This window comes from Nicotiana sylvestris, chromosome 12 (genome assembly GCF_000393655.2).
Source record: "Nicotiana sylvestris chromosome 12, ASM39365v2, whole genome shotgun sequence".
NCBI lineage: Eukaryota > Viridiplantae > Streptophyta > Magnoliopsida > Solanales > Solanaceae > Nicotiana > Nicotiana sylvestris.
Window position 1 is genome coordinate 32,685,915 of NC_091068.1, and position 12,670 is coordinate 32,698,584.

Here is a 12,670-nt window from a genome sequence, read left to right on the forward strand (position 1 = left end):
TTAAATAGAAAAGAACTAGACTAAAAATATAAATGACTAATATGTGCCATAAAATTTTAGAAACTTTATATAAAAATATACATATATATAGGTGTAATAATAAATTTAAATAGCTACTTTTATAGTCGGTTTGGTTTGGTTTTTTCGGTTATTATTTTAGTAAAACCAAAACCAAACCAAATTTGATCGGTTTTTAAAATTCAAAACCAAAACCAAACCAAACCTAAGAAGTATCGGGTTTTTTGGTCGGTTTGATTTGGTTTTTGGTTTGGTTCGGTTTTTCGGATTTTTATGTACGCCCCTACCTGAGAGTAGCATGGTCAGTATAAACAATTACCTTGGAGCCTATCAGGTATGACCTGAATTTGTCAAATGCGAATACCACTGCTAGCATCTCCTTGTCGGTCACTGTGTAATTTAGTAGGGCACCACTCAAAGTTCTACTTGCGTATTATATTGGATGCATGACTTTGTCTTTGTGATGCCCAAGCATTGCTCCCACAGCATAGTCAATTACGTCGCACATCAGCTCAAATGGTTTCTCCCAGTCAGGTGAAACTATGATAGGTGTTGTTACTAGCCTCTTCTTCAATTCCTCAAATGCTACCATGCAGTCATCAAAAAACACAAAAAGGTGATCTTTTTCAAGCAACCTACACAAGGTATTAGCAATTTTGGAAAAGTCTTTTATAAACCGTCTATAAAAGCCAGCGTGGCCGAAGAAACTTCTTATTGCTTTGATGGAAGTAGGTGGTAGAAGCTTTTCAATCACATTAACCTTTGCATGATCTACCTCAATGCCTTTACTCGACACTAGGTGCCCCAAGACTATACCTTCTTGTACCATGAAATGACATTTTCCCCAATTGAGTACCAGATTAGTCTCGATACATCTTTTTCAACACTCTTTTCAAATTCCTTAGGCAATCATTGAATGAGTATCCCACCACTGAGAAATCATCCATAAAGACCTCCATGATGTCCTTAACCATATCAGTGAAGATGGCCATCATGCACCTTTGAAATGTGGCGGGTGCATTGTATAGACCGAACGACATCCTCCGAAAGGCGTAGACGCCATATGGACAAGTGAATGATGTTTTCTCTCTATCTTCTATTATAATGGAGATTTGATTATACCCCGAGTATCCATCCAGAAATCAAAAGTGGGACTTCCCAACCAATATATCTAGCATTTGATCAATGAACGGCAAGGGAAAGTGGTCTTTTCGGGTGGCCTTGTTCAATATTCTGTAATCCATACAAATTCTCCATCCTATGACTGTTCTTATTGATATCAACTCACTGTTCTCATTTTGCACTACAGTTATCCCACCTTTATTAGGTACACATTGGACTGGGCTGATCCAGTTGCTGTCGGAGATGGGAAAAATGATCCCCGCATCTAACCACTTCACCTCCTTTTTCACAACTTCCTTCATGTTGGGGTTCAACCTTTTTTGATGTTCTCTAGAAGGTTTGTGACCATCTTCCTGTAGAATCTTAAGCATACACAAGGCCGGGCCGATACCCTTAATGTCTGTAATGGTCCAACCAATTGCAGTTTTGCACTCACTCAATACCTGCAAAAGCTATTCTTTCTGCACATCTAACAAACCCGATGAGATAATAACAGGTAAAGTTGAGTTAGATCCCAAGAAAGCATACCTGAGGTGAGGTGGTAGCTGTCACACCTCCTTTTTTCACTTACAGGGTGTAAAGGAGTTTTTCCAATTAAAGGACAATCGAAATGGGATTTATTTAAAAGATTCGGAGTCGCCACTCGGGAGATTTAGGGTGTCCCAAGTCACCGGTTGAATCCGGAATCGAGGAAAATATGACTCTGTAATACAGTCCGCGAACCAGAAATCCGAGTAAGGAATTCTTTTAACCCGGGAGAAGGTGTTAAGCATTCCCGAGTTCTGTGGTTCTAGCACGGTCGCTCAACTATTATATTCGGCTTAATTATCAAATATTAATACATTTGAACCTATGTGCAAATTTTAGCTTTTAACCGCTTTTATTCAATTTTAAAGAAGATTGAACGTCGTTTAAAACATGTCTTTGGATCGCGCCACATGAAATGCACCCGCAATCCGGAACACATTTTATTTAGCATTTTAGGATTTGGATTTGGGTCACATGAAATGCACACCCGAGTTTAAGAAGGTAAAATTATTAAATAACGCGCTTAAAGGCAACTAACGCGTTGTTAACTTTGCGAGGGCCATGAAAATTGGCTAAATGGCGCGCCTCGTGTTCTAAATATTTTAAAGACATAGTTAAAAAGGGCCACGCAATTTGTCAACTTTTGTTTGGCGCGGCACACCTCAATTCTAATTTTAAAGGGAGTCCCTAATTACATTGTTGAGGGCCATAACTATATTTGCTAAGCATGGCACACCTCACTAATTGTTCCAGAATTCCTCGTCTTTGAAACCAAATGGGCCGTGGGCTATTTATATTAAAAGGACATGCCCGAAGTTGACTTAATTCCAACGTCCAACCCTCTTTAATTCTGACGTTCATGTTAGCTAAACAAGAAATTTTGCATAAAAATAAACAGAGAGGGATGAGCCCATTTAAATTTCTCTGAGATGCCATCAGTGGGCCAGCTCTCAGGCCCAATTATCAGAACCAAATTCATGCAGAACCAAACAGAAACTAATTTGCTAAGCTTATTTTACAAACACGAAATTGAATTAATAACAAGGATCTTGAACTTGGTCAATTAGGCATGAGCTATTCGACTAAACCCTCCATGGTTAAGATTCAAGCATCTTTGGTCCTTCCTGCGACCATAAGTGCCCAGCAACTAAACAAATGAAATGCAGGGCTCGCGAAATAAGCCCAAACCCCGTGAAGGGCAAAGCTGGGGATGTTAAAGCCAACATTAGGCCCATATTAAAGCAATCAACCTTTTATTCAAAACAACTAGATAAAAAAAACATACCACCAGCCAATAATTAATATATTAAGAGTATTTGAATGCCATTAAGGGTGCAGAACTTGTAAAAAAAAAAGGAAACAAACAAATCATGAATTAGAATACTCATTAATTGGTTATCATATGAAGTCTAACATTGCCATAAACAAAACAAACATGTCATGATATTTCTATAGAACCACACTTGCATGAAAACAACTCTCACACATCTGCTCAATGAAGTCCAGCATGTTTTCAGTCAGTTACATCCCAATTAAAACCAACTAAATCCTAAAATAAATACGCAAAACATCTGTTAACATACTTGAACACACTTGAGGAGACTCAACTAGCAGAAACATAAGATAACTGATAAAAACCAAAAAAAACAACTGGAGTTATGCTATGCGCATGAATTCAAACTTTCCTTTTTATTTCATTTTTTTTCAACTTGAATATCACAGTAGGCACATTTCAGAAACATGTACCTAGAATTATCAAAGAAAAGAGGTGAGGAGCAATAAGTAGCAGCAGTGAGCTCGAATAAGCAGGAACACAACAGAACCAGCTAAACCCAGATTCCAACAGTCAATATAATGAAATCAGCTTCAGGAATTCAATAGAACTGTAAACCCAACCACAAAGCATGAACCAGATCCTTTCAAAAACTAACTCTAATCCATTTCCATCCTCAAATGAGTCAAAAGTTGTTTCAAAAATTCAAAAAAAATCGCTGAAGAAGGCCGATGAAATAGTGAAAAGCTTCAGCCGTTTGTATTTTTGGTTTTTAGTTCTCCCATCCTTGCCTTGAAAGGCAAGAATGCTACCCTTTATAGGCCTGGCCATAGGGCAGCCTTCAGATTTCATTTTTTACCATTTACCCCCCTTTTAGTTCTTGTTTTAGCTTTAGGGTCCCTAGAGTTATGACTTGCCACCCAAGTTAAATAGCTAAAAACCAAGAAATTTCACAAAAATCCTCACTAGAAACTTACGAAATCAGTTGCAAAAAGATTCCCTACCTAGACTTCCTATATTACCCTCCCAATGCCCTAAAATTTAAATTGGACCTAACGGGTACGGGTCCATTTGCACAATTGGGCTTGGCATTTTCTTCTACATGGGGCAAAGGTCCCAAAACTCCAAACTAAAATTGACCTAGCTAAAGTCTGAACTACCAAGAAAATGCAAACAGGGCAAATATCTAAGCTATAACATTCATTAACCTACTAAGTTAATAACCAATATGCTAAAGATGCAAGACTATTTTTCATAAAAAATGAGTACACAGCTTTCTGGGAGACTAAATTACACTACAAAAATGAAGAAGAAAAAACAGGAAAAGAAATAGATGCAGGGGAGAACAAAAGCTAGATAAAAAAAACAAAAGAAAGAAAGGAAGAAGGAGAATACTTACTACGACTCAAAGGAATGAATCCAAACCTTCAACTTACATGGATTTTTGGTTGACTATGACATTAATCGTGTGTTTTTTTTTTTTTGAAAATAACACACGAATAACATCACAATCGACCTAAATCTTTAAACAAAACTGGAACCCGGAACTTTCGAAATTAGGGCTCAAATTACAATTCAAGATTCGAAGAATTCTGTTAGGCTTCAAGGGTAGTGGGTTGGGTATTTGGGATGAGGGGGTTATGGGGTTTTAGGGTGTAAATTTGGGTAAGATTAGAGACCCGCCGCCAGCAGAGATGGTGGAGAGAATTAAGGCGGCGCTAGGGTTGGGGATTTGGGATCTCTGAAGTGGGTGAACGAGAGAGACGGGTTTGGGGGGTACTCATTCTGACACTTTTATAGTTAGAAAGAGCCATTTCCGGATTGTTCGATCGTATAAGATCAACAGCCCATATTAAGTGGCGGAGGAACGGTGTCATTTTGGGCTCAGTTAGGGGATGGACCGGGTCGGGGCCGATTTGGTCTTGGGACTGGATGGGGAAAAGTGTTTGGGCTGTTACAGGCTTGGCCCAAACGTCCAAATCTGACTTCTCTTTCTCTTTTCAATATCTTTTCTTTTTTTCAAAATTAATTCTTTTTTGTTGTTTTTCTTTTCTTCTTTTTTTTCAAAATTAAACTAAAAACCCTAAATTAATTCTAAACCAAATTATCCTACCATATTAAATTAATTAGCCCTAATAATTGTTACTACAAATAATTAGAAACTAAATTAAAGGAAAAAACTACTAAAATTCAAAATTAAAATTAAAAGTGCAAAATAAACTATTTTTGTGATTTTTCCTATTTTTATAAAATAATTTGTCAATTAATCCTAAAAATGTAAAATTAAATCCTAAATGCAAATGCAACATATTTTTTGTAATTTTCATTAATTAAATAAAATAAAAATACACAGACAAATGCAAACAATTACCAAAAAATGCCACAAAAATCCCCAAAATTGCAAACACTAAAAGACATTATTTTCTTTTGAATTTATGGGAGTAATTCATATAGGGAAAAAATCACGTGCTCACAGCTGCCCCTCTTTGCGTGAAAACACGGAGAGTTTTCGTACAAATATAAAGTGAGCGGATACGAGCGATTTTTGCCCGTCTGAATACTCCGTGGGAAGCATCTTGAAAGATTTGAATGCACCTTGCTTCCGAGGTTGCCTACATATCCTTGGCTAAAAAGGAATCAGGTCAGTGTAGTTCAAGAATGTTTGGTAGCTGGGACTACCATGAAGCTGGATTTCCAGTGTTGTTGTTGCTTCTGCTGCTACTGCTTACTGAACCCCCTTATTACACCATGTCAAAATAAAATAAGAAGCTAGACTAGACTATGGTCTATGGATTACAAAAGTCTTATCTATATCTTCAAACTTGCTCTTGTGTTTCTTGTTGCCTTGTTGTCCTCCATTCTCCCGGAGACATCCATTTGTTGCCACCTTGAATTGTAAACTGAGATATTTTTCCCTTCTTCAGGTGGGGCCTGACTGCTGAACTTGATATGTATTCTCATGCTATCCAGGCGGGCTCCTGACTGCTGACTTAAAATGTATTCCCTACTCTCCAGGCGGGCTCCTGACTGCTGACTTGAAATGTATTCTCTACTCTCCAGGCGGGCTCCTGATTGCTGAACTTGAAATGTATTCCCTACTCTCCAGGCGGGCTCCTGATTGCTGAACTTGAAATGTATTCCCTGCTCTCCAGATGGGCTCCTGATTTCAAAATAAACAAAGCAAAGAATTTGAAAGCTAAAACTTAGATGCCCTTGTTCTCCAGGCGGACTCCTGACTGTTGTGCTTGTATGTATTCCCTGCTCTCCAGGCGGGCTCCTGACTTCAACTTGAAATGTATTCCCTGCTCTCCAGGCGGGCTCCTGACTTCTGACTGGAAATGTATTCCCTTGTTCTCCAGGCGGGCTCCTGACTGCCGACTTGAAATGCATTCCTTGCTCTTCAAGCGGGCTCCTGATTTCAAAATAAATAAAGCAAAGAATTTGAAAGCTAATACTTAGATGGTACTCCCTTGTTCTCCAGGCGGACTCCTGACTGTTGTGCTTGAATGTATTCCCTGCTCTCTAGGCGGGCTCCTGACTGCTGCATTTGAAAGTATTCCCTGTTCTCCAGGCGGGCTCCTGACTTCAACTTGAAATGTATTCCCTGCTCTCCAGGCGGGATCCTGACTTCTGACTGGAAATGTATTCCCTTGTTCTCCAGGCGGACTCCTGACTGCTGTGCTTGAATGTATTCCCTGCTCTCCAAGTGGGCTCCTGACTTCAACAAAATAGACAAAACCAAGAAAATTTTCTGCCCCAGTTTGGCGGCTGGGGACAGATGTGATTGTAAAACTAAATCATGTTACCAAGTGTTACTAAGGATTTGAAATCTAGGTCCCATTATTCAAGGGGGGTCCTGACAACTCTTAACTAACGACAATTTAAAATCTAAGTTATATCTTCTACAGGTGTGAATTCTGCTAAATCTTGCTATCTAAGAGGATCTTTAAACTACTCCCCATTATCCAGAAGGGTCCTGAAACTCAAAGGTCAAATTTTATCTTAAAGGTGACAGCTTTCATGTCTGAATTATACTACCTTACAGCAGAGTTTACGCTAAATATTGGTATCTAATCGAAATCTTAAGCTAAGTCCCATTATTCAGGAGGGTCCTGGTAACTCCTAATTGAATCCTATCTCGAACATGCAAACTTCTAAGCTAACTTATATTCTTTTGGGATGCATTTATGCTAGATTATGCTATTTATGATCTTTAAACTAGGTCCCATTTTCCAGGAGGGTCCTGAAAATCAAAACAAACCTATTTGGTGACTGCCTTTCTCCACGGAGAGTTTCTCCGAATCCAACGAATTTTCTGCCCCTGTTTCAATCAAAGAAAATTTTGTCAGTTTAAAGTGGTGGTTAGCTGATGGCATTCTTGTTGAAGATCTTTCTGTTGCAATGTTTGTTCTGACTGGCTTCTCCGAACTGGCCCTGAACCGCTTTGACTTTCTGGCTGACTTTCAAACCCCGTTACTTTTGACGAGCCGAGTGTTCTATACCCCCGTTGTTGTCTTACCTCTAACCCCTTTATCTGCACTTTTGCGTCTCCTATGACATTACCAAACCATTCCACCAATGAAGCTTCCGGTGATTCCTTGTATCCCCCTCTTACGTCGTGTTATCCTTAGTCTGCTTTGACCACTCCGTGCTTTGCAATTTTGGAAGTTGGTAGTGAGCTTTGAAATCCTTTTCACTCGATTTGAACAAGAGTGACATTGAAACATCTTTAGATAAATACCCAAAAGAAAATAAAATGCAATGACTTTGCGGGTTAAGGATAAGAAGAATCCAAAACTAGATGACTGCTACCAAAGGAGAAAGAAAAGAAACTTATCTGGGTGGAACAGTTGGTACCAATGATCATGACATGCATTTCAGATTAATCGGTCCAATCTGTCCAACCAATCAACTTTCAGTTGCCGTACTTTGTTGCCCCAAAATTTCCATGACCTGATTACTTTACCCAAACCTTGGCCTTATTCATCCTGCGGTGCCTTGAAAGGTTTTCACCAGCAGACCTCTTTCATTCGTTCATCTCTCAACTCATTTTCGCCTTACGGTGCTCGTGGGAGTTTTCACCAATAAGACTCTCTTATTTTTCTCTCAACTCCCGTCGCCTTATGGTGCATGTGAAGGTTTTCACCAATAAGACTCTCTCATTTTTATTTTTCCTGCTTGAACCAGAGTGTTGCCCCTGACATGAATTACCTTTACCTGCTCGACTTGGCATTTCTCAAAGACTGATCAAAGGTCTTTGTTTGGACCGTAATGTAGGCTTCTGGACAAGGTTAGAAAGAAAGGGTATAAAAGGCTCAAAACAGTTCAACTGGGTTAAAATTACAACTTTTGGAATCATATTTCTCACAACAAACACAACTTCTGCCCCAGTTTCTTGCATGGGGACTTTTGGATTTTATTTGATGGGACCGAACCGTGAGGCTGTCTACGTATCCTTAAAAGGAATCAGGTCGAACGTAGTTCATGTCATAGAAATTACTTCGTTGTTGTGATTTTTCTTTTCTCTCTTCCTTTTCTTTCTCTCTTTTTTTCTTCTCTTTTTTTCTTTTTTTTCCTTTTTTCTTTTTGTTTTTCTCTTTTCTTTTCTTTTCTTTTTCTTTCTTCTCTCTTTTCATTTTTCTTCTCCTTTTCCTTTCTTGTTGATTCTTTCCTTTCTTTTTCACTTACTTATCCTCTGCACTTGCGTTTCTGAATTGTGTCATTGATCCCGAAAGAGGGGTATGAAAGAAAATAAATAAGGCTCAAAAGGGCTGAAAAGGGATAAAGTGTTTAGATAACAGAACATAACGCCTTCGTCATTTCAATCTTCGAAATATGCCAAATACAAACCAGTACAATCAAAGAAAGAAATCATACATAGTATCTTTTGACTGCATCGGAATTGATAGCCATTTCTACATATTTGCCCTCTATATCTGTCAAATACAATGCGCCATTGGACAACACTCTAGTTACAACAAATGGCCCCTGCCAGTTTGGGGCGAACTTTCCTTTTGCTTCAGCCTGATGAGGCAAGATACGTCTCAACACTAATTGACCCACTTCAAACTTCCGTGGACGTACCTTCTTGTTATATGCCTCGCAATTCTCTGTTGGTACAATTGGTCATGACACACTGCTGCCAATCTCTTTTCATCGATCAGACTTAATTGTTCCAAGCGGGTTTTGACCCATTCAACGTCATCAATACCTGCCTCAGCGACAATCTGAAGGGATAGGATTTCGATTTCTGCGGGTATCACCGCCTCCGTGCCATACACCAACAAATAAGGAGTGGCCCCTACCGAAGTACGGACAGTAGTGTGATAACCTAGCAATGCAAACGGCAACTTTTCATGCCACTGTCTAGAACCTTCCACCATTTTTCGAAGTATCTTCTTTATATTCTTGTTGGCTGCCTCGACCGCTCCATTCGCCTTAGGGCGGTATGGGGTGGAATTGCGATGTATAATCTTAAACTGTTGACATGTCTCTGTCATCAGATGACTGTTGAGATTACCGCCATTGTCCGTGATGATTATCTTCGGAATCCCAAATTGACAGATGATATTTGAATGCACAAAGCCAACCACTGCTTTCTTGGTCACAGATCTGAACGTTTTCGCTTCAACCCACTTGGTGAAATAATCAATGGCTACCAGAATATACCTGTGTCTGTTTGATGCTGCTGGCTCGATTGGCCCAATGACATCCATGCCCCAAGCAAAAAAAGGCCATGGTGCAAACATTGTATGTAATTCAGATGGTGGAGAATGAATGAAATCTCCATGCACTTGACACTGATTGGCATTTAAACACAAAACTGATGCAATCCCGCTCCATAGTGAGCCAGTAGTAACCTGCTCGGAGAATCTTCTTTGCTAGAACGTACCCACTCATATGTGGTCCACAAACTCCGGAGTGTACCTCAGTCATGATGATTGTGGCTTGTCTGGCATCTATGCATCTTAGCAATCCAAGATCTGGAGTTCTTTGTATAACACCCCTCCACTGAAGAAAAATCTGCTTGCCAATCGTCGAATTGTTCTTTTCTGATCACCTGTGGCCTATACCGGATATACCCCCATCCGGAGGTATTCTTTGATATCATGGAACCATGGCTCCCCATCAAGTTCTTCTTCTACCATTTTACAGTAAGCATGCTGATCACGGACCTGAATCTGCAAAGGGTCCACATAAGCCTTATCTAGATGATATAACATTGACGCCAGAGTAGCCAAAGCATTGGCGACTTCATTATGGATCTTTGGGATATGCCTGAATTCTATCGACTGAAACCGCTGACAAAGATCATGCAAACATTGTCTGTACGGTATGAGTTTCAAATCCCGTGTTCCCCATTCTCCCTGAATCTGGTGCACCAGGAGGTCCGAGTCACCCAAGACCAAGACTTCCTGTACACCCATATCCACAGCTAACCTCAAACCCAGAATACAGGCCTCGTACTCAGCCATGTTATTGGTACAACAAAAACGAAGTTGAGCCGTAATAGGGTAATGGTGCCCTGTTTCAGAAATAAGTACCGCTCCTATGCCCACACCCTTCATGTTTGCAGCCCCATCAAAGAAAGGTTTCCATCCCGGCTTCTCAACTTGTTCCAACTCATCAATGTGCATCACCTCTTCATCAGGGAAACAAGTTTTCAAAGGTTCATAATTTTTATCAACCGGGTTCTCGGCCAAATGGTCCGCCAAGGCCTGTGCCTTCATTGCAGTTCGAGTCACGTAGACAATGTCAAATTATGTGAGCAGGATCTGCCACTTTGCAAGCCTCCCTGTGGGCATAGGCTTCTGAAAGATATACTTCAATGGATCCAAGCGAGGTATGAGATAGGTAGTGTAAGATGACAAATAATGTTTCAGCTTCTGCGCCACCCAGGTTAGGGCGCAACATGTCCTCTCAAGTTGAGTGTACTTGACCTCGTATGGTGTGAATTTCTTGCTGAGATAATTTATGGCTTGCTCTTTCCTGCTAGTGATATCATGTTGACCCAATAAACAGCCGAATGAATTGTCCAATACCGTCAAATATAGAATCAAAGGTCGCCCTGGTTCTAGCAGGACCAACACGGGTGGGCTCGACAAATACCCCTTTATCTTATCAAATGCCTCCTGACATTTATCTGTCCACTTGACCGCAGCGTCTTTCTTTAACAGCTTGAAGATAGGCTCACAAGTTGTCGTGAGCTGAGCGATGAACCTGCTGATATAATTCAATCTCCCCAACAAACTCATCACTTTGGTCTTGTTCTTTGGAGGTGGCAATTCCTGGATGGCCTTGATTTTTGATGGGTCCAATTCAATACCCCGGTGGCTGACTACGAACCCCAACAACTTCCCAGATGGCACCCCAAAAGCACACTTTGCAGGATTAAGCTTTAGATTATACCTGGTTTGCCTTCGGAAGAACTTTTTCAAATTCCTGACATGGTCGGACTGCTTTCTAGACTTTACGATCACATCGTCCACGTACACCTCGATTTCCCGGTGTATCATATCGTGGAATATTGTTGTCATTGCCCTCATGTAGGTGGCCCCGACATTTTTCAAACCGAATGGCATGACCCGATAGCAGTACGTTCCCCACGGCGTGATGAATGCCGTCTTTTCTGCATCTTCCTCGTCCATTAAGATCTGATGATAACACGTGTAACAATCCACAAAAGAACCAATCTCATGTTTGGCGCAATTGTCAATCAAGATATGGATGTTCGATAACGGGAAATTGTCTTTTGGACTTGCCTTGTTGAGATCCCGATAGTCAACACACACCCTGGTCTTGCCATCCTTCTTCGGTACAGGCACAATATTGGCTAACTAGGTGGGATACCGGGTGACCCGAATGACTTTGGCATCGAACTGCTTGGTGACCTCTTCCTTGATCTTCACACTCATATCCATTTTGAACTTTCTCAGCTTCTGTTTGACAGGAGGGAATACTGGGTCAGTGGGCAACTTATGAACCACTAAATTAGTGTTTAGACCCGGCATGTCGTCATAGGACCATGCAAAAATGTCTTTGTATTCGAACAGTGCTTTAATTATCTCCTCCCTGAGTTGAGGTTCCAGATGGACACTTATTTTAGTTTCACGGACATTATCTTGGTCCCCTAGATTAACTGCTTCTGTATCGTTCAAATTAGGTTTGGGTTTTCCCTCAAAATGACTTAGTTCCTTACTAATTTCTTCATAGGCCTCATCATCCTCAAATTCCAACTCGTCGTCATACTCAATTTCTTATACTATTATTTTAGAGTTAGATTGGCTTTTAAAACTGGGCCGAAGATTCCTCATGCATGTCATATCATTGATATCAGCATAAAAAGAACTATACAAGAGAAGAAAATAAATAAAATTAGAAAAAAATGAAGGAAAATGAACGATTGCATTTCATTAAATATAAAGATGACAGGGTTTTAACACATCCAACTGGACGGAACATAATATCTGAATTATAGACCCTGGAATAATCCAGACAACTAAAGAAAATCAAAACCCACTACCAAGACTCCCTCCGGATAGGAAGAGGAGTAGCTTCCCAGTTGTTTACTTTTGTATGTGGTCCCACGAATTGCACATCTGCCCTGCTGGACCCTTCCCCAACCTGAACCATGTTAACCTCGGTGAATAACCTTTCAAACCCCTTTTCCAAATCTCCATCGGCACCAATCAGTGGTCCAGGGACCTTTGACAACAGTTGCTTTCTGAT

At 40.3% G+C, this 12,670-nt stretch overlaps 1 protein-coding gene across 1 annotated transcript; it reads right to left on the reverse strand.

Annotated features, from left to right (window-relative positions):
* Window positions 1-451: 451 nt before the first annotated feature.
* On the reverse strand, window positions 452-847 carry LOC138882870 (uncharacterized mitochondrial protein AtMg00860-like). The gene has a single exon (XM_070163507.1). It carries the CDS (start codon window positions 845-847, stop codon window positions 452-454), a length of 396 nt encoding a protein of 131 aa, XP_070019608.1.
* Between the last annotated feature and the right edge of the window lie 11,823 nt (window positions 848-12,670).

Bases quoted from the DNA above. Each gene is read 5' to 3' on its own strand.
- LOC138882870 (XM_070163507.1), bottom strand. From the start codon at position 847: ATGGTACAAGAAGGTATAGTCTTGGGGCACCTAGTGTCGAGTAAAGGC.